The following is a 22282-nucleotide window of genomic DNA, read 5'->3' as shown; positions in this document are numbered from 1 at the left end:
AGGGAATTAAGAAAAGAGATGAAGAGAAATAAATAAGAATAATTTTTACTTAAATGTTAGACAGATTAGAAAAATAATGGTTAATGAAACCTTTTGTTAAATAGTGTATTGAAATTTTTTTAATAAGCAAAATTACAGTGATAGTTTTCAAAGAGCTCGATTATTTCCTAGCAGTTAGAAATAACAAATTTAAAAAACAAATTTTTTTTGAAAAATATAACCAGAGGGAATTTTAAAAATAAATTTTTTTTCTTTTTCTAAATATGTGCAAAAATAAAATTTAAGAACAAATATTAGAATAGTGGATAAATTTTGAAATTTATAAATAAATTTGTCAAGAAAATATATTAATAAAATTTTTTCATAGTATTTAGAAAGTAGCCTATTTCTTAAATACTATGAACAATTTTTATAAATATACTTGTTTAACAAATTTGTTTATAAATTTTACAAATAAGTGGATAAATTTTAAAATTTATAAATAAATTTGTTAAGAAAATATATTCATAAAAATTATTCATAGTATTTGGAAAGTAGCATATTTCTTAAATACTATGAAAAATTTTTATAAATATACTTGTTTAACAAATTTTACAATTTATCCAATATTCTAATATTTGTTCTTAAATTTTATTTTTCTTCATGTTGTTTGTAGTAAAGGAGTAAGGTCAAATGCTTCAGTGTATTCTCTTTATCTAACCTTACAAAAGCATACTGTAATTGATGATACAGAAAAATAATGTAAAATTAATTTAACAATTTCATATATGATAGATTATTTAAAATATAATCTACAAGCATACAAACAAAGCTAGACTAAAACATACAAGTATGCTATAAACAAGTAAAGCAAGCTCAAATAGAAGCTATCCGAAAAGAACTGCAGAAGCAGTTTTGTAAGTTGACAAGTGCAGGAAGCAGGTAATTAATGTAAAAAAAAAGTCCAGATATCTTTGGTTGTTTTCAGTATAAAATCAATAAAGGTTATAAGGATATTTAAAAGTGAATTCTTTATTTAATACTGTTTTACTAGGAATATTTTAGAATCTTTCCTTAATATTATTTTCTTTTATTAATTAGTATTTAAAATAAAACTAAAGGCTTAGTATATTTTTAAGTCAATCACATGATATTACCTTATTGTATAATAAAAATATTTAGTGACAGTTTTACAAACATTAAAGAGTAAATACACAATATTTCCATACAAATAAGTTGCATCTCATTTGATAAAGAAATTTTAGTTGTGCAGTTATACATATACAATTAAAATAATGAACGCAAATTAACTATTAAAAATTTTGAGCTATTAATAGTTAAAGCTTTGCTCAATGTCTTTCGTTTTTCAATGTCAATGTTTTCTCAATATCTTTGACAAAAATATTTAACGAGTTTTGTCGATAAAATGAATTAATAATAAATTTTTCATAATAGTCTAAAAAAAGCAGATATCCCTACTTTTTTGTATAATTTCTTTTTGTGGTCAGGTCTTAGCAGTGGGTGAACTGGGAGACCGCCCAGAGCCGCTAAAAATTAGGGCCTTGTTAATAGTAATACTTGTTAATATAGTTATGTTACAAGTTTTTTCTCTCGTTTCACTTTCTTGCCTCGTTGAGAAAATTTCTTTTAACTCTTCATAAATTACACTCCTAGTTTTATATTTTTCACAGTAGAAAAAGTTATCTTGTGGGGAGACGGTGTTATCAACAAAGTCAAACCTTATCAGTCAAAAGGTACCTTTAGATTGAATAGAGTTAGCAGGTTTTATATATTATTGAATTGATGTTTAGTAATTATAGTGGTAGTTACGCCACAACACCCTCCATCAGAATTTTATCAGGGATAGAACTCGATAAACGGATACCACTAGTTGCTGTGTTTGTGAATGACTGGGAGAGCTGTGTTAAGTTCACCGGATTCTGAGCACTTGTGGTGAAAGCTGTATTTAGCTCACGGTGGTGAGTGGTGTCTCTCCTGTGTTGCTATTAGCAGTTCAATGTGTATTGTTGCTCACTGTTCAATTCAACGAAGTAGAAGTGTTCATATCACGTCTGCAGGTCACCAATGTGGGAGACAGTGTTAGCGACTATGTCATCCCTCATCTGTCAAAAGGTAACTGTTGTTAATATGCAAATAAAATCTCATTTTTCCTCTCCCTCTCAAATAAGTTGCGCGAGTTGCGTGATGTAATACAATGACTTCCCGATAGGGGAAATAAATATATATTTGTTGAAGAAGCTGACTAGTTGTTGGTTGAATCAGATGTGTAGCACTGTGTGTGCGAACTATTGTTTCCTCATATTATGTTTTAATAAATACTTTATTTGCCGGCATTAGCCTCTGTGTTATTCAACCATACAACAGTGGTAGCAGAGCGTGGTTTACGATCATCATGGAGAAAGACTTAGCTTTTGGAATTCTGAAGTTGACTGGAACTAATTATCATCTTTGGGCCATGAAAATGAAAGCGGTTTTGAATCTCAAAAAACTAATGTCGGCATTGACAGAGGAAGCTCCTACTGACCCTGGTAAATTGCAAGTTTGGGAAAGTACTAACCAAGATGCCGTATCATACTTGAAATTGTCTCTATCAGACAAACAGGCTTTGCAATATGCAGAAGAAAAGAATGCAAAAGCTTTGTGGACAAGAATTAAAACTACCTACACTGGGCTTGAGGAAGATAGAAAGATTGATGCGGGTGCCGAACTTAAGAGCTTAGAAATGCTGGATTCAGAAGCCTTAAACGATTATATAGCTCGAGCTAAAGGATTATCGACTAAGTGTGCTTCCTTGGGACTGAAAATATCTGACAGAGAATTAGTGTTCTACACGGTCAGAGGTCTAGCTGGAAAATATGAGCGCATAACACAAGTTTTAAAAACGCAACGAGAAAAGTCGATAGAAGAAATACTTGAAGTCTTAAGGGAAGAAGAAAAAGATTTACTACAGAAATCCCGTGGACATAGAAATTTGGAATCCGCATATGCTACTCAGAAGAAGAGTTTACCTAGGAAAATTTGCTACGCCTGTAGACGACCGGAACATATAGCAAGGGATTGTTTTTTGAAACATCAAGAAGTGGGAACAGATAGAGACTACAAAACATCGACCAGCAGAGCAAAAGGTCGCCGAAAACCAAATTTTCAAGAGACATTGGTATCCAAAAGTGCTACTCCAGATGATTACGCCTTAGTTTCAGCTGAACAGAAAGGACAAGTGGACGAATGTTGGATCCTGGATAGCGGAGCCACATCTCATATGTGCAAGGATGAACGCTGGTTCGAATCTATAGATGCTTGCGACAGTAAAATATACCAGGCAGGTAAGACTTTTACATTAGATACTAAAGGAACCGGAACTGTTAAAGCTATTTCACTAAGTAATAATGCAAGAATTATAATTAGTAATGTATTGTATGTACCAGAATTACGTCATAATTTACTGTCAGTTACATGTTTAATGGATTTGGGGTTTAATGTAAAATCACATTCAAACTCAGTATTAATTATTGCTCCTAATGGACGCGTAGTTTTGAAAGCTTTAAATGTGAATAAAAAATTGGAAGTTAAGCTAAAACCTAATGTTAATAACGAGGTATGTCTTTCTGAGTGTAACAAAGTTAAAAATAACGCTGAAATGAATGTAATTTGGCATAAAAGATTGTGTCATTTAAATGCTGATTATATGCGTGAAATGTGTAAAATGTTAAATTTAAAAATTGATTATGAATTGTCTTGTGAATCATGTGATATTTCTAAGATGGCCAGAAAACCTCATTCTAGTATTTTAACTCCTCAAAGTTCAACAACTTTAGAATTAATACATGGGGATTTGTATGGGCCATTCCCAGTTAAGTCTTTAGGTAATTCAAGATATTTTTTAATATTAGTAGATGATTTTTCTGGCATGTATTTTACTTATTTTCTTAAGAACAAAACCGAAGTATTTGATAAAATTGTAAGTTTTAAGATGAAATTTGAAAACTTAATAAATAAGAAAATTAAGAAATTCCGTAGTGATAATGGTCTTGAGTTTGTAAATAAAGATCTTGAGTTTTATTTCACTGAATGCGGAGTTACACATGAAAAATCTGTGCCGTACAACCTAGAAAGTTTGGGTAAAGCTGAAAGAGCTAATAGAGTTTTGTTAGATAGAGCAAGAACATTAATCTATGATAGTAAACTTCCTTTAAATTTTTGGGCTGAAGCAATAGCCTATGCAACGCATGTTACTAACCTAACTCCTCGAAAAGGTAAAACTGAAGTTCCAAAAGAATTATTTTTTAATAAGAAGCAGAACTATAAATATCTACGCGTTTTTGGATCTACAGTATACTATTACGTTCCTAAAGCTTTAAGACACAAACTTTCTATTCCAGGTAAAAAAGGTATTATGTTGGGATATTCGAATGAAAGACGAGCTTATCGTATTTACGACCCTGAAAGAAATAAAGTAATCGAAGAGCGTTCAGTAAAATTTAATGAGAAATTATTAGGTAGTAGTAATTTGTTTAGTGAGGATAAATCTAATGATATCGATGAATTTTTTAATATTCAAACTAATGTAGAAGACCAAAATGCAGGTTTTGAATTTCCACTGGATTTGAAAGATACCCGAGATCTAAGTGAAACTAAAACTCGCGGTCGTCCAGTAGGTTCAACTAAAGAAAAGATTAGGGAATTAAATGAACAACGAATAATTGAAGAGGAAAACAGGTTACTAGAGCTAGGTGTACGTCGATCAGATAGAATAAAGGAAAAAGCAAGTTCGAACTTAGTAACTAATATTCCGGGTAATTTTGATGAAGCTAAACGTGATAAAAATTGGTTAAAATGGGAAATAGCAATGAATGAAGAATTAAATTCCATTCACGAACACGATGTTTGGGATCTAGTTGATAAACCTGAAAATGTAAAAATAGTTAAGAGTAAATGGGTTTTTACTATGAAAGAAAATAAATACAAAGCTAGGTTAGTAGCAGCAGGTTTTAATCAAGTAAAAAATCGTGATTATTTAGAGTCTTATTCACCCGTGTTAAGTACTGAATCTTTGCGCTTGTTGTTAGCATTATCTGCCAAATTAAATTTAGAAGTAAAATTTTTAGATATTAAAACTGCATATCTTTATAGTAATTTAGAAGAAACTGTATATATGACCATTCCCCCAGGTTTTAAACATTTGTATGGTGAAAATAAAGTATGCAAGTTAAAACGTAGTCTTTACGGATTACCCCAATCAGGTCAAAATTGGCATTTACATCTTAAACGGGAATTAGAAAAGCTTGGTTTAAAACAGCTAGCTTCGGATAATTGTATTTTCACTAGAATAGAGAATTCTAAGTATTTTTATATTGGAATATATGTCGATGACTTAATAGTTATTTATTCAGATCTACAAATGTATAATGATATAGTGGGAAAATTATCTCGGATATTTGAAGTGAAAGAAAGTAAAGAGAATAAATTTCTAGGTATAGAAATAAATAAAAGTGAGAAGGGTGTAACTTTGTCTCAAACTGAATATATAAACTATTTACTGCAGAAACATGGTATGTTTGATTCTAAATGTGTAAAAACACCAATCGTAAGAGGTGAGGATAGGAGTTTTAATTGTTCAAACGAAATGGTTAACCAAACACAATATCAAGAATTAATAGGGGAACTTTTATATCTCTCGAACAGAACACGACCAGACTTAGCATTTGTCATGAGCTACTTATCTCAATTTAATCATAAACCTGAGAAACGACATTTTAATTTAGCTAAAAGAGTGTTAAAATATCTCAATGGTACAAAGGATAAAAAATTATTTTTTAGTAACAAATTAGGACTTTTGAATGCTCATGCCGATGCAAGCTGGGGAAATGCTGAAAATGGGAAACCATTTTCAGGAGAAATTGTAATGTTAGGCGATTCTTTAATTTTATGGAAGAGCAATAAACAAAAAACAGTTGCTCTATCTACTTGTGAAACGGAACTTGTTTCTTTAGGTAGTGTCTGTACAAAACTAATGTGGATATTAAATTTATTGGAAGAATTGCATTGTTCTATATTTGTAAAGAAACCTGTGACCATTTCGTCTGACAATCAATCAGCAATTGATTGGTTGAATAGTGCAAAATCATCTTCTAGAACGAGACATATAAATTTGAAACTTCATTACGTAAAGGATATAATTGGCAAAATTATTAAAGTAGAGTATGTGCAAACAGACGAAATGATCGCAGATTTCCTAACTAAAGCTGTAACTTTTGACAAGCTCACTTGGACTGTGTCACAAATAAATTTAATTGATTAATTGTTAATAAGTTTAAGTATGAGAAATTGGTATATCTATGTTTTATATTTTGAGGAAAAATGTGTATTTATTCGCAGGGGGAGTGTTGTTAATATGCAAATAAAATCTAATTTTTCCTCTCCCTCTCAAATAAGTTGCGCGAGTTGCGTGATGTAATACAACGACTTCCCGATAGGGGAAATAGATATATATTTGTTGAAGAAGCTGACTAGTTGTTGGTTGATTCAGATGTGTAGCACTGTGTGTGCGAACTATTGTTTCCTCATATTATGTTTTAATAAATACTTTATTTGCCGGCATTAGCCTCTGTGTTATTCAACCAAACAACAGTAACCCTAGATTGAATTGAGTTAGCAAGTTTTATATATTATTGAATTGATATTTAATAATCGTAGTGGTAGTTACGCCACAAATTATCTTATAGTCAGTAATTGTGTATGCGTAAGTAAATTAATAGATTTTTCCCCTTAAGAATGTGAATAAGACATTGTCATCTTCACGAATCTTGCTATTTAGTTACTGTCAATGAATCAAGGTTTCTTGTTTCACGAAGGACAGTTAATACTTAAGTAAAACAACCTTACAAAACAAAAGCAATTTCACTGATGCTATGTCAAATTTTGTGATGGCTTTAAGAACTTTTCATACTGTTCCTGCAACCGTTATTACTGTAGAACGTTCATTTTTAAAACTAAAAAAAAACATATTTGAGGTCAACGATGACTAATGCTCGCCTTTCACATTTGGCACTCATTTCTATTAAGAATGATCTATCAACTTCTTTGGATTTTTCTGTTTTAATAGACAATTTTGCTGAACACAAAGCTAGAAAAATTGCATTATAATTTTTTCCTGATCTTTGCTAAATCTTCAAGATGTTTTTTCTATTCCTGAGATATATTATTTACACGAATTATTTTTAATTTATATTTCTGAATCCGTCGAATTTAATTTCAGTCAATGATCCATTATACCAGAATTGAAATTTTTAAAGTAAAAATATGAATCCAACTTTGATGTCATAGAACTTAATCACAATAAAAATTTCAATTATTGCCCATTTGTGACTGTGTGGAAAGCAATCCATAAGAACTGTCACCGATAATGTCAAGAAAAATAAAAAGCAGGGTTGGCATGATTAAAAAACATTTTACTTAAATAAATCATTGGTTTATATGAATCATTATGACTTTTTTAAATCATAGATTTATGCAGAAAATATTATTTATACAGTACTGCATTATCTATTATGCATATACTTAGGGGTGTGATAGTAAATCACTGATATCAGCTCCAATTCTACCCATTTAATTTTCTACATATTTATAATTTAATAAATAATTTTAAATGTTATTAAATATGTTAAAAAGTTAATGTATCTATGTGTAAGTAAAGAATAAAGACTTGTTCTGCAAAGAATAATTTAATTTAAAAGTACTTTCTGATCTAAATTAATTTACTTTTCATTTGACAAATTGATTCTCTATCTTTACAATTCACTACGGTTTTGAATTTGATAGAAAAAAGAAACTGACTTCATTTATTCAGTAATTAGTTTGCCATAATAATATTAACATTATTATTAGTGGTTTAAAAAATTTAGTTGCAGTTTTGTTGTTAAATACTAAGTATTATTTATACATTTATCAGTGTTTTGGTTGTTAAACGAGAGAAGAATTTTTTTTTAAAAAAAATGACTGAAATAAAAAAACCAATGCTATATATATGCCAAAACCAATTCCAATACATATATTTTTTAAATAAAACATGATTTTAATCAACTATGATAAAATGCCTCAATGTTTCGCCCAGGACAGCAAAAGCCCTAAGTATGTCCAGTACTGTTTGTAGTAAAGCAAATTGATTGAAAGATTGAGTTTTTTTCATGGTCTTCCTCTTTTCAAACTTGCGTTAAAAAGGTGATACAGAAAAATAATTTAGACTTATTTTTACAATTTTAATCATAACAGATAAATGAAAAGAAGCTAATGAACAAACTGACACAAAATAAATAAACAAAGATGATCCTGTTATCTTTAGCTGCCATTAGCATAAGATTAAAAAAAGTTATAATGCCGTTTAACTGTAAATTATTTATTTAATACTATTTAACAGTAATGTTTATTTATCATCTTTCACTGACTACAATTAAGTTACCATTAAAATTTAAGACTTAATATGTTATAAAGCAATCATATAACATTACTTATGATATAATAAAAATATTTACATACTGTTTTACAATTATTAAACAGTAAATACGTAATATTTACTTATTATTACACTAAATTTATAATAAATTTCATTTGTTCGGACAACATGTTGAATTAAAATAGTGAACTCAAAATAAAGTACTGAGGGTGATGCCATAATAGGCATTACATATTTCTTAGCTTTTAAAACTTCTTTAATTTCATGAAAAAACTTTTTTAATTTTAATCTAATTTCATCTTAATCTAATTTTAATCAATTTAAACCAATTGATTAATTTTAATTACATTTCATAAAAGCAATTTTATCTTAATCTAATTTTAATCAATTTAAACCAATTAGTTAATTTTAATTACATTTCATAAAAGCAAATATATATATTTTATTCTCTTTTTAACAATCAATGTAGCGGCTAACTTTTTAATTGAATAAAAATACAAAACTAATTACTTCACTGTTGCAACTAAATCTAACATCAAAATCAATTTATAACTCTTTATTCCGAAACTAACTCTTATAACGAAAATTTTTCAGTTACAGGGTTATGTGAATCTTCTCAGGGTTATGCGAATCAGTCTTTTTGGCGACTATTTATTCAAAAGCCAAATTATTTTAAAATTTAATATTAACTAAGGGGTGTTGGCTTTGTTTTTGGCTAGTTTATCTTAAAACAAATCGCCAACCATGGATCTCCTCCCATGCTCCAAACTGTCCGTTGGGAACAATTCACTATACATTTTAATTTTGAATTTAACATAATATATTTTATTGAATATAGAGACTTATTCTCACATTGCATATTTTGCTTTAAAACACCAAGAAATATATACAACAAATTGTCATTCCTTAAAATGCTCGAATTCACATATTGACCATAAGCAGGGCCTGCGCTAAGCATTAACCACCTCGCCAAATGCAAAAAATCGCAAATATGGTTTATGGTTAAAATAGTGTTTTGGCAAAAGAGTTTTTCCACTGGAAAGAAAAATATATATTTAACTCGACCCTTAAAATTTTTCTAAATAAACCAGTATTTTTTATTCAATTACAATAATTTTAGGTAAATGCGCCACACAGTCAATTGGAATTGGGTCCAAATAATATAAGCCTGAAACAAACTACCGTAAAATATTTTTCTATGGGAAAAAAATTAATCAAAATTTTTTTTTTAAAGATTTAGTGAAGACTTTCGATATTTGGCTAATATTTTGAAATCAATAGCGTGGGCCCAGCATAAGATGTACATTATTGTTTTATTTTATAATTTAAAATCAATTTGTATAATAAGCTCCATAATTTAAAAATATTTCTTAATTTTACATTTACAAGCATTAAAAAATTGGTTTCCAACTTTTACACAACTTATAAAAATTTTAGTACTATAAGTTAAATACTATTAGACATTAACAAAAATTAGTAAAACTGTAACTTGATGAACTCTTATTTTGCACCAGAACAAAAGTTTAAAAATATATACATATGTAGAAAAAATATGTCCTTTATTAAACCACTTATTTTAATTGCAATATTTTTCTTACATTCATACAATAAAAAAAAGAAGTTTAAAATGACATATACCTTTTTTTAAGTAGATTTTTGTTTCTTTCCGACTTTTGTGCTTTAAAGTCTGTTTCAATTTGTAACTCTTTTTTCTTTCATAATAAGCTAGTAAAGAAAAAAATTAAATTAAAATAACTTATTTGCGTAACCCAACACTATATTATGAGTAAAATATTTCAAAACAATTTTAAATGATAATAAAAAAAAACTATTATTATTTAAAGTTTGGACAAAGGATGTGATTCAGCAGTTGAAAAAGAAAATACGTGGTAATTTTCATGCATCCAACAGGATTACTTTTTAACTCCAACTACAATGATTCATGTACTATAAACCAATATATGTTGCAATTTGTCTCTTTAATTCAAGTAATACTTTCATGTAAAAGAAACAGTTTCTTACCATGTATTACGATAAATTGTGCTTGAGGGATAAATTTTTCTACAAATTGACATTTGAATTGCAATTAAAGGCATGAACTATTTCTAAGCTTACACTGAGGATAAGTTAATTTTCCGTAAAAAAAAGATGCACAAATTTTTGGACAGCAAGTTATAAAAATTAAAAAGTATCATAAGGTAAGGAAAAAGTAGGAATGTTAGAAAAATTTGAATAGTATATGATGTTATGCCGTAAATAAAATCCTTTGAAATAAAGATGCACATATTTTCTAGATTACTTGTTACCAAAACTAGACTGCACCATCAGGTCTGAAAAATTCATTCAGAGTAGAGTTAATTATGATAAACTCATTTTCAATATCTTATAAATACTCGGCTGCACCATCAGGTCTGAAAAATTCATTCAGAGTAGAGTTAATTATGATAAACTCATTTTCAATATCTTTTAAATACTCGGCTGCACCATCAGGTCCGAAAAATTCATTCAGAGTAGAGTTAATTATGATAAACTCATTTTCAATATCTTATAAATACTCGGCTGCACCATCAGGTCTGAAAAATTCATTCAGAGTAGAGTTACTTATGATAAACTCATTTTCAATATCTTATAAATACTCGGCTACACCATCAGGTCTGAAAAATTCATTCAGTGTAGGGTTAATTATGATAAACTCATTTTTAATATCTTATAAATACTAGACTGTACCATCAGGGCTGAAAAATTCATTCAGTGTAGAGTTAATTATGATAAACTCATTTTTAATATCTTATAAATAATAGACTGTACCATCAGGTCTGAAAAATTCATTCAGAATAGGGTTAGCTATGTTAAACTCATTTTCATGTCTTATAAATGGAATTTAAAAGTGCATAATCTAAACAAAAGTGTACATATTACATAAGTTTCATTAATATGAGCAAATATTCATGAATTAAATTAAGCATTTGGTAAAAATAATTTATACATGTAAAAAATTGTCTTAATTATTTGTATGAATAGTTAAGTTTCCTTTATGTACCTTATTAAAAAAATATTCCTTTAAAATTGGGTACAGGACTTGAAATGAACAGTCTGTTGGTCTGAAATCACTAAAATTTGACTCCGACCACTGTAAAATAAATTATGATTGGTCTCCTTGACCAGTAATTGATGTAAAAGTATTTGATTGTAATTGATGTAATTGAGTAATTGATGTAATTGATGTTTTTTTATTTTTTTATTAATTTCCAATGGCTGATGAAAAAGTTTAAAAAAATCTAGGCAGACATAGCTGCAAACATCAGAAATAAGCACAAGAAAACTGTGCCTAATGAGTTATTTTGCCTCCCAGTACCTTGACTCCTGTGTAGAACCACAATATGCTTCACAAGGAAGAAGGTGGTACCTGTCCATTATTTTTTCAGAATTACAAAGTGAACTAGTAGGATCGGTTGAAATTCGTTGGTCTGAAACCACTAAAGTTTGACTCAAATCACCCTAAAATAAATTATCACTGGTCTCCTAAACCAACAATTGGTGTAAAGGAATACATTTTTTAAAATTATTTATCTTCAAAAGCTGGGCAAAATGTTACAAAGAGTTAAAAATATATATTTAAACATAGATTTAAGCATTAAAACTAAGAACAAGAAGACCAATGTCATTGTCTAATGAGCGATCTTGCCACCCAATACCTCAACACCTGTGTACAACCACAAATTGACCCACAATGCAATTTGTGGTTGTACACAGGTGTTGCCTGGTGGTTCCTGTCCAATACTTCTTCAGAATTACAAAGTGAACAAGTAGAAAGGCATATGCAATGCATATTAGCAGCATGTAAAGGGATGGTAAGCTGTTTTTTTCTTTTTGTAGCAAAATAGCATGATCCATTAAAATTGTGAATATTTTACATTCTCTGTATCATAGTTTTTTCTTTCAACTCCTTTTATTAACTTCTTTTAAAAAAAATTCTAATAGAGACACGCAAATAAACTAGTGAAAATGTATACGGAATAGTAATATTTTTCAGCTACTGGTGTTTTGGAGCAGCGACTAAGTTCTCTTAATTTCTATCCTGAGGTGGGCGTTACATAGCCTCCTTGAAACGCTTAATTAAGCATTAATCTGTGAATTTCGATTTCTCTTCAACTGATTCCAGTCGAAAATTAAATTACAGGGAATATTTCCTAGTCAGAAAAGTATGCTTTGTGTTTGATTTGATAATTTAAATGATAGGAATCATGAATTAGAATATTGAAAGCATGCTGTTAATAGCAATTAAAATTACATATAAGTGCTCGAAATTTAAATTTAGCTCAAACATTATCTAGGTTAGGCTCACTATAAATAGACATCTTATTTATTTATTTCTTTGCTTTAATTATTTTAAAAACAGAATTTATTTTCCGAAAATAATAATGAATACACTACAGAATAATTTCAAAGAAATACAAAGTATTCAGATAATGGATGGATTTTAAAATTTGTCAATAATTTTGTTCATAAAATAAATTTGTGCATAATATAATAAAAAATTGGAAAATAAGAGCAAATTCTGAAACAAAAAAGGCATTATTTCCTATACTTTTTTTTGTAACTTCTTTTAGTAGTAAAGAAGGTTGATCCTGAGCTTCAGGGTCTTTTCTCTGTCTTCCTCTTTTGAAAGGTGCTGTGAAAAGTGACACAGAAGAATAATTTGGAATTATTTGTACAATTTTAATAACAATAGATTAATGAAAAGTAGATAATGAACATAAAAACAAATCTCTTTACATATAGCAAAAAAAAAAAAAGCAAATGTCAGCAAAAGAATTTTAGCAAAAAAAAAAAGTCCTCGTTTGTTTAAGGTGTTGGCAAAAAAGAACTGAAATATTAAGAAAGGAAGTAGTAATAAGTAAGAATATTTAAATATATTCCTCAATGAAAATTCTTTTTTTGTCTTGCAATACTTTGTATATTGCAATCTTCTTCTCTTGCAATATACAAGTTGGGTTGGATTAAATGTATAGTTGAATGGAAGAAAGCCAAACTCACATACAGTGAAACCTGCCAAGTTGACCACCCTTGTAAGTTGGACACCTGCATAAGTTGACCTCAATTATCAAGAACGGAATTTTTCCTATATAATTTAAAGGAGCAAAACCTTTGCAACTTGAGCACCTGTATGTTGACCACTGAAATAAGTCAATTTTGTCTAGGAGTATTATTAAATTCTATTCTAAAACCCTCATAAGTTGACCAGAGAAAAAAATCAGAAAATTTTCTGTCATTTTGCAATGTACGTTAAAATTTCCCTTGTTTGGTGAAATAGCGTTAAGCCCTAATCTAAACCCTTTTGTGAGTTGATCATCTGGGGAAATTGTAGGGGGTCAGCTTTTGACCATTTCTTTCATTCATTCATTTGAAACAGGTGTGTTATTTGAAAAGTTGCTCCTCCAGTTCTTGCTAAAACAGCACAAAACAACAATGAGGGAATATTTTTGTAGCATATTGGTTTGTAAGTGTAGTAATAACAGAATAAATTTTAAAGTGTTCAAATAATTTTGTTTTGTTAAAGTTTTCAAATTACATGTTTTCGTGTTCTGATATTTTAAGAAATTATTTTTATTAAACACTTCACATGCATAACTAATGAAATAATTTTAAAAAAAAACTTAGTTAAATATTAGAATTATGTATATGTAACAAATTGAAGTTCATTTAGGTTTAAACATATTCTATAAGATATTCATTTGGCTATTCGCTAAATAAAATTTTTAAGTCAAGTAAAAAATTTTTTTAAAATATATAGCAACATGGAAACGAAAAAGTGAACAATGACCCACCCCCTCTATAAGTTGTCCACTTGTCTAAGTTGACCACTAAAACAATGCACCACAAGTGGTCAACATACACGAGTTTTACTGTAGTAAGAAACCTCTAACATAACATAATGAAGTACATCAAAATTAAATAGTAGGAAAATTCAAATCTGGCAAAAAAAAAAAAAAAAAAAAAAGAAGACAGATATGAGATAAAATGAATTTTTATTTTTCCATTCTTCAACAATAAAGAAGTCACTATAGATTGAATTAGAATTATATTCATTTTATATATTTTAAAGCTTCTTCTCAAAAGTATTGTTTGGAAAGGGAATCGTTGGTATATGTCCTCAGAAAAATCAGAAATCTCAAAAAGTTCTACTCCCTCTAATATTTGAGATAAAAAAAAATAAATCATGAGCTATTATCGATTTAAATTTAGCTAAACAAAAAACACGCATAAATTGTTTATAATAATCCCAATTTCAGATATTAAGCACATAGAATTTTTTTTCTCCACTTTCCTTCAAATGTGAAATTACTGTAAAATGTAGTATCCCAAATATTGGATGCCTAAAATGCCCCATGCAGTTAATAGAATATAAGTGTTGATATTTTATGCTGTTTCACTTTCCTAAATTTTTCCTAAGTATTGTTTAACCATTACAATACTGCTTCCGGTTGCTACAATGAATGTTTTTTGTGTAAGTAACGAGATTGGTAGAAGATGGAAAACTAAAACTACAGAAACTACTATTAGAATTACTAAAAAAAACAAACAATTATTATAATAACTAAAAAAAAAACTTTACAATCATAGTTTTTTTTGTTAAACATTTAGTGGTGGACATTTTTATAAAACCATATTCATAAATGATAATTTTATTATGCATTAGAAGAAAATACTTTACTGAATAACATATAATGAACTGATTAAGAAGAGTAACTTTGATTGGTAGAAGATGGGAAACTACAGAAACTACTATTAAAATATTAAAAAAAGGGCAATTATTATAATGACTCGAAAAAAAAGATTTTTAAATTATAATTTTTTTTAAACATTTAGTGGTTGTGACATTTTCATAGAACCAGATTTATAAATGATAATTTTATTATGAATTAGAGAAAATACTTTACTGAATAGCATATAATGAACTGATTAAGAAGAGTAACTTTGATTGGTAGAAGATGGGAAACTACAGAAACTACTATTAAAATCTAAAAAAAGGGCAATTATTATAATACCTGGAATTTTTTTTTTAAAATTATATATTTTTTTAAACATTTAGTGGTTGGGACATTTTTATAGAACCATATTTATAAATGATGACTTTATGAATTAGAGAAAATACTTTACTGAATAGCGTAAATTGAACTGTTTAAGAAGAGTAACTTTGATTGGTAGAAGTTGGGAAACTACAGAAACTACTATTAAAATATTAAAAAAAGGGCAATTATTATAATGACTCGAAAAAAAGATTTTTAAATTAAAATTTTTTTTAAACATTTAGTGGTTGTGACATTTTCATAGAACCAGATTTATAAATGATAATTTTATTATGAATTAGAGAAAATACTTTACTGAATAGCATATAATGAACTGATTAAGAAGAGTAACTTTGATTAGTAGAAGATTGGAAACTACAGAAACTACTATTAAAATCTGAAAAAAAAAGTGCAATTATAATAATAACTCGAAAAAAAAATTTAAATTATAATTTTTTTCAAACATTTAGTGGTTGTGACAATTTTATAGAACCATATTTATAAATGATGACTTTATGAATTAGGGAAAATACTTTACTGAATAGCGTAAATTGAACTGATTAAGAAGAGTAACTTAGACTGGTAGAAGATGGGAAACTAATATTAAAATTACTAAAAAAAAGGCAATTATAAAAATAAAAAAAATTTGAAAATTATAAATGTATGAATTAGGAGAAAATTCTTTAATGAATAGCATATATTGAACTCAGTAAGTGATATTAAATATTTTTTTTTTCACAAAAAATATTAAAATATACCTCTTTTCCATTTTCTCTTCCCTCTTGATTTCTTCTTCTTATTTCGTTCAGAATTTGGATGCAGTCTGTTATGTTTCTCGTGACCTTTTCGCTTTTTATATTTTCTTTTAACAAAGTAGACCACTGACATAAATAAATGCGGAATGAAATTTTAAAAAATCATAAAAATTACATAATGGAAAAATCATAAAAATTAAGTAGAAAATCATAAGCATTAAAGAAACAAATACAATGTGGGAAAACATAGCAATAGAAAGTTAGTACAACAAAGTATGTTTCAAAATTTTTCAAGTTTATTTTTCATTTTTTTTAATTGATTATAAGAGCATGATTTATACATAACATTAAGATTCTATTTGCCATTGAATCGTAAATGAGTGATTAACTTTTCATAGACCATATTGCCAAACACGACATTACTCATCTACGAACCATTGCGAATGCGAACTGAAAAAAGAAAAACAAAAATAATAACAAAGTCTTTCCTGATTAGCAAGATCCTGTGGTGGCATCATCAGTTATGGGAAAAAAAGCCAAAACAAAATGAATAAATATGAAATAATTATACATATATATGGTTTTTGTTGTTGTTGTAGTTAATTTACGTCACACTAAAGCTGCACTATGGGCTATTGGCGACGGTCTGGGAAAACATCCCTAAGGATGATCCGAAGACATGCCATCGCAATTTTGATCCTCTGCAGAGGGGATGGCAGTCCCGCTTCGGTAGCCCGACAACCTGCACGCAAAGTCGAGCACTTTACGGTAGATCAGTTTAACGAGGATCAAAACCACACGCCCTCGGTCTCTACGCAAACTGATCCAAGTGGTCACCTACCCGCACACTGACCGTAGCCAGTGATGCTTGATTTCGGTGATCTGCTGGGAACAGTGTCTTAGCTATCAGTCCATTGCGGGACATATGGTTTTTAAATAATAATATACTCAGTAACTAAATTTTTTTTTAAAGGAAGTACAGTATTTGCGACGATAAATTATTTATTTTTATTAGATTTTGAAATCACAATTCAGATTTTTTCCATAACTCTTTTCCAGCTATTTTTTATTTCATATATCATTGTACATTTTTATGCCTACTCGTTTATTTGTCATTTGAAACTGCTCTAGAGAGCGTAGCCAAATCTTTCAACAAAAAAATAAGGACCTTTTAAGTACTTTTTAAGCACTAAAATTTTTTTTAAAGCATTATATACGTTACCGTTAAAGTATATAATGCAGTTATTTCATAGAATACCTAGTTATTCCATGAAATAACTGATCGTGTCCGTTAAAGTGTGTAATATGTTATTAATTTGCCACTTTAAATAGTTATTCTATGAAATAACTAGGCATTCTATAAATTAACTAATGAGAGACAGTTAAAGTGTAAAATAAACAATTTATTTAAAATGAAATAACTAGGTATTCTATAAATAAACTAATGATAGACAATTAAAATGAAAAAGAAGCAATTTATCCAATTTATGCAGCGTATAAATGGTATTTATGGAAACGTACCATAAAATCATTTGTTACAACAAGGATTACTAAAATAACACTTGGAATTACAAAGAACTTTATTTCTAAGACAAAAACATTTTTTGTTTACACACTGGGTTTTACACGAACATTTTTTAAATCCCTGACCAGTACCTAAACTTTGAGCTGTAGCAACCGATCGGAGCGATATTTCTACATCCAGTACTTCTTCGATTTTAATTAATTTTTGTTCGCACACACTGAACTGGGATCGGGAATATAATTGTTTGATGCGGCCGTTACTTGTGCCCAATTGGAAAAACATTCATTGCAGTCAAAGTATTTTGTAATTGATCTTCGTTCATAATGCAGTAGGGGTGGTAGGTACATGTATTTGTCGTGCGAGATATATGATTTAGATTATTACACTTTAACGGGCTGCAGATCGTTATTCTATGAAATAACTAGTTAAACCAAGAAATACAAGAGAGTTTTACGATTTAACGGACACGATCAGTTATTTCATGGAATAACTAGGTATACTATAAAATAACGGATTTCATACTTTAACGGTAACATATACATTAACAAAATACACAATAATTTTCAAAGACTTTACATGATCATGATAAAATAATTAGTTTCTGACAAAGAAATTTTTTCTTGATTATATTAGTCACTATAAAAAAAAAAGCGGAAGATTTTTTGGTTCGATTTCAGAAGGTGGAAAATGAAGTCTGAAATTGAGAATATCTTCCAAAATGCAGTAGAGTTACATGTGAGAGTGCTAGAATCTCACCGAACCCATCTCGGTAGAGGCACATGCGGACTCGCGAATATTTCATAAAAATATAAAACGACGGCCGCTTGCATACGCTTTGGACCGACGCTACGCTGAAATGGATTGTGAAAACGTTGAATAGAACAATGTCAAAACCACACTTATGCATAATACGTGGCGAAAATCAGCATGGTAAAGAAAAAGAAAAAAAATCTCATTTTCAAAAAGGGAATATTAAGCACTTTTTAAAAACCTCCAATGAAAAAAAGCAACTTCCAGGGCTTTTAAAAAGCGAAAATAAGCACTTTTTAAAAACGCTACGCACCATCTATAAAATCAGCACTGAGCACTTCATATGTGAGACAAGCTGGTGTCCATTGGGATAAAGCTGAATGCGCTTTGAGCTAAAATCAAGAATAAGAGGTTTCCTCCGTTTTAAAGTTTTTATCAAACAAAATAATTTTAAAATTATTTTCTGTAACAAATAACAGTTTCATAAATTTCGTTTTATTGAACGTTATTGCTTGTTGTTGTTGTTCATTTACGTCGCACTAGAGCTGCACAATGGGCTACTGACGATGGTCTGGGAAACATCCCTGAGGATCATCCGAAGACATGCCATCACAATTTTGATCCTCTGCAGAGGGGATGGCACCCCCGCTTCGGTAGTCCGACGACCTGCACGCGAAGTCGAGCACTTTACGATAGAACAGTTTAACGAGGACCAATACCGCACACCCTCGGTCCCTACGCAGGCTGATCCAAGTGGTCACCCACCCGCACACTGACCGCAGCCAGTGATGTTTGACTTCGGTGATCTGCTGGGAACCGTGTCTTAACGATCAGTCCACTGTGGGATGACAGTCCACCGTTTGATGAATGAGATAAATAATTGTTTTAATTATTTTCTTTATTATAAATATTTTGGAAATAAAATGATTAGAAAGTTGAAGCATACCGGTTTTTGAACTCTTTCTAGTTTTCGTGCTAATAGTCCAGCTTGCATCAATCCAGTGTTTTTTTCTATACTTCCTTTTCTCTTTATATACCTCTGTGGTTTGCTGAGAATTTTCATGAGTTTCACAAATTATTGTTTCTGTACCATCAACTTTCTCTAAACTATGTCCTCCGACATTTGATTGTTCACTCTTTTCATCTAAAAAAAAAAAGGTTTAAAATATTTAAATTTAGGCTCTATTGCTTGCATCAAAACTAAATAATATTAAAATTGTCAATATCAAGTTTCTACTATGGTAGCATTTTTTAATAAAGTGCTACAATGAAACAAGACATTTTTGACAAAGTATTTTACCTGATTCTTTAAAGAACCAAAAAAAAAAAATTCAAGAAAAAATCAAGATAAGAATAGCTGAAAATAAATAATATAAAATTCTTTTGAAAATTATTATAATGTATGTATTCTAATGTATAATATATTAAATAATAAAAATAAAACAAAAAAAAATAAAATTATTATAATATTAAATTATTATCCTAACTATGTAGGCATGGGAAAATACTTATCAAACAAAATAAAAAACGTCAAAACTGACCTCAGGCGTCTGTCTAGGTTTCTTTTTTAAGAGGTACCTACCAATTTTGTAAAAATTTAGACATAATTTGTGCAAATTAAAAATTATGTTAACAAATCAACACAAAAATATGATAAAATACGAAAATATTTTCAAAAATTTTCACTACAAATATAAATCATATATGACTGGTAAATTTCTATATATATTATTCCCATACGTTAAAAAACAATTTTGCTATCGTAAAATTTTGGGCTAAAATTGTATTCAAATTTAAAAATTCATAAAAATCATTGTCCATTGTTAAATTTCAACTTGAATTTTATAGAAACATACACTTAATGGTAATGGCACTGCAAGTTATCTTCATTATGAGAATATTTTCGACTTGGTCATACAGAAAAAAGTTTAACAGAGAAAAAAAAAATTTCATAAAAAAATAAATAAATAAAAGTCTATTAGAATAATTTTTGTACAAATCGTGTGGGCAGCGAATTCTTCTACTTCGTCAAAATAGAAAACCAGGGGTGGGTTCCATTGCAAATCGAAATGAGTAATTAACTCCAGGTTTAATGTTTTTACGGGGAAACAACAACAAAATTTTAAAAGGCAGGGGGCGGGGGAGGAGAATTTTAGAACTTCCTTTTTTAAAAGTATTTTGTGAAACTACCGTTTTCCTTAAGTTGAATTTGTGAAGGTACCGCTAAACGGTAGTAAATTTGCCCTGAACAGATCCTTGGACCTACAAACAAATATAATGAAAATAAAAAGAAAAAATACGAAACTTATAGTTTTATATCTGCATACAAATCTAGTTAGATTTCAAAAACGTATGAAAATGAAACACATTAATGCTTCCTATTCATAGTTCAACTTTTTTTGCTATAAAGAACTTCTGATTGCAGCTTAAACCCTGATATCAAGCCATCATAAATGTGAAATATTATTACACTTGGAGGCTTCGCCCCCTGCTCGCTCGCCAACCCTATAAAAACATAACTTTACACTTCTAAGTTAGAGCCATCAATAGTTTGCACATGTAATTTAGATAATAAACGATAGTATAAAAGTTGAAGAAAAAAAGTTAGAAAACAGTAATTTGTTTTCAGAAATGATTTAAAAAAAAAATTATTTATTTCATTTTTCTGGGATTTCTACAGAAGAATATTTAAAGGGTGCTGCAAATTTTAGAGACTGTTCTGCACACACACATTCACTGCAATCCTTAAAATTTGTCTTCATCCACACAAATTCTTAAAATGTGCCGTCGAATATTAGAAGTGGTACAAAATAAACTATAATACTTTTTTTTATTACGAGTAAAGTCTAACTGAAAGAAAAGTGTGTGTCTATATATATATATATATATATATATAACAAAATGAAAATGAATAAATACAAGAAAACACGAAGAAAGTTAAGAAAAACAATAAGTTTCATTTATTGCGCATAAGCTGCAAGTAAACAGAACTCATTAGATAAGTTCAAAAAGAAGATAAAACAAAGAAAAATTATAGTCATATGAAAAAGGGCTGGGGGAGATAATAATTAAAAAAACAACAAACAACTGATTGAAAAAAAAAAGGATGAAATTTTATTTAAAAAAAAACCGGAAAAAAAAGATATAATCTTTTCATCAGCCCACACGATTATATCCTCTTTTTTGAGGATATAATAGTGTGGCCTGATGGAAAGATTATATATATTTCCCCCCCCCCCGTTTTTTCTTAAATAAAATTTCATCCTTTTTTTTAAAATTATTATCTCCCCCTCCTCCTTTTTCATATTACTATAATTTTTCTTTGTTTTAAGTATATATATATAAGTTCAAAATGAAGATAATGAAATGAATATCTTCATTTTGAAATATTAAGTTTCATTCATCAAATGAAACTTATTGCTTTTCTTTTTTTTTTAAACTTTCTTCGTATTTTCTTGTATTTATTAATTTTGTTGTATATATACAGTGGTGGCCAAAAGTGTGGACACTTTTTGAAAGTTTCATGTTTTTCAACTTTGTGTGCTTGTAGAATATATTAATTTTCACTTAAATACAAACGTTTATATATCAAATTGAAGGTAATTTAATGTAGAATTTAATAATAAATACAGTATTACAATATCTGTATTACAAAAAAGGTTATGCAACAAATAGTCAGATCTATCTTAGATTTGCATTTTTTTAAAGTGATACCTACACAATCAATACTTAG

At 28.8% G+C, this 22282-nt stretch overlaps 1 protein-coding gene across 11 annotated transcripts in view; it reads right to left on the bottom strand.

Moving 5' to 3' along the window:
• LOC107440902 (uncharacterized) overlaps positions 1 to 22282 on the bottom strand; it is a 56286-nt gene that overhangs the window by 19523 nt on the left and 14481 nt on the right. For 10 of the 11 annotated variants that reach the window (XM_043046647.3, XM_043046650.3, XM_043046648.3 and 7 more), the window contains exons 2-5: positions 19496 to 19693; positions 16278 to 16400; positions 13038 to 13121; positions 10088 to 10174 (exon numbers count right to left, since the gene is read on the bottom strand). In XM_043046647.3, the coding sequence (XP_042902581.2) occupies positions 10088 to 10174; positions 13038 to 13121; positions 16278 to 16400; positions 19496 to 19693 (492 nt within the window). The remainder of the gene's footprint in view (positions 1 to 10087; positions 10175 to 13037; positions 13122 to 16277; positions 16401 to 19495; positions 19694 to 22282) is intronic. The other variant, XM_043046652.3, reaches the window with a different exon arrangement.

This window comes from Parasteatoda tepidariorum, chromosome 6 (assembly GCF_982258835.1).
Source record: "Parasteatoda tepidariorum strain Cologne lab strain chromosome 6, Ptep-v5.0, whole genome shotgun sequence".
NCBI lineage: Eukaryota > Metazoa > Arthropoda > Arachnida > Araneae > Theridiidae > Parasteatoda > Parasteatoda tepidariorum.
The sequence above is the reverse complement of the archived record's forward strand: the minus strand, read 5'-3'. Positions and strand labels throughout refer to the sequence as shown.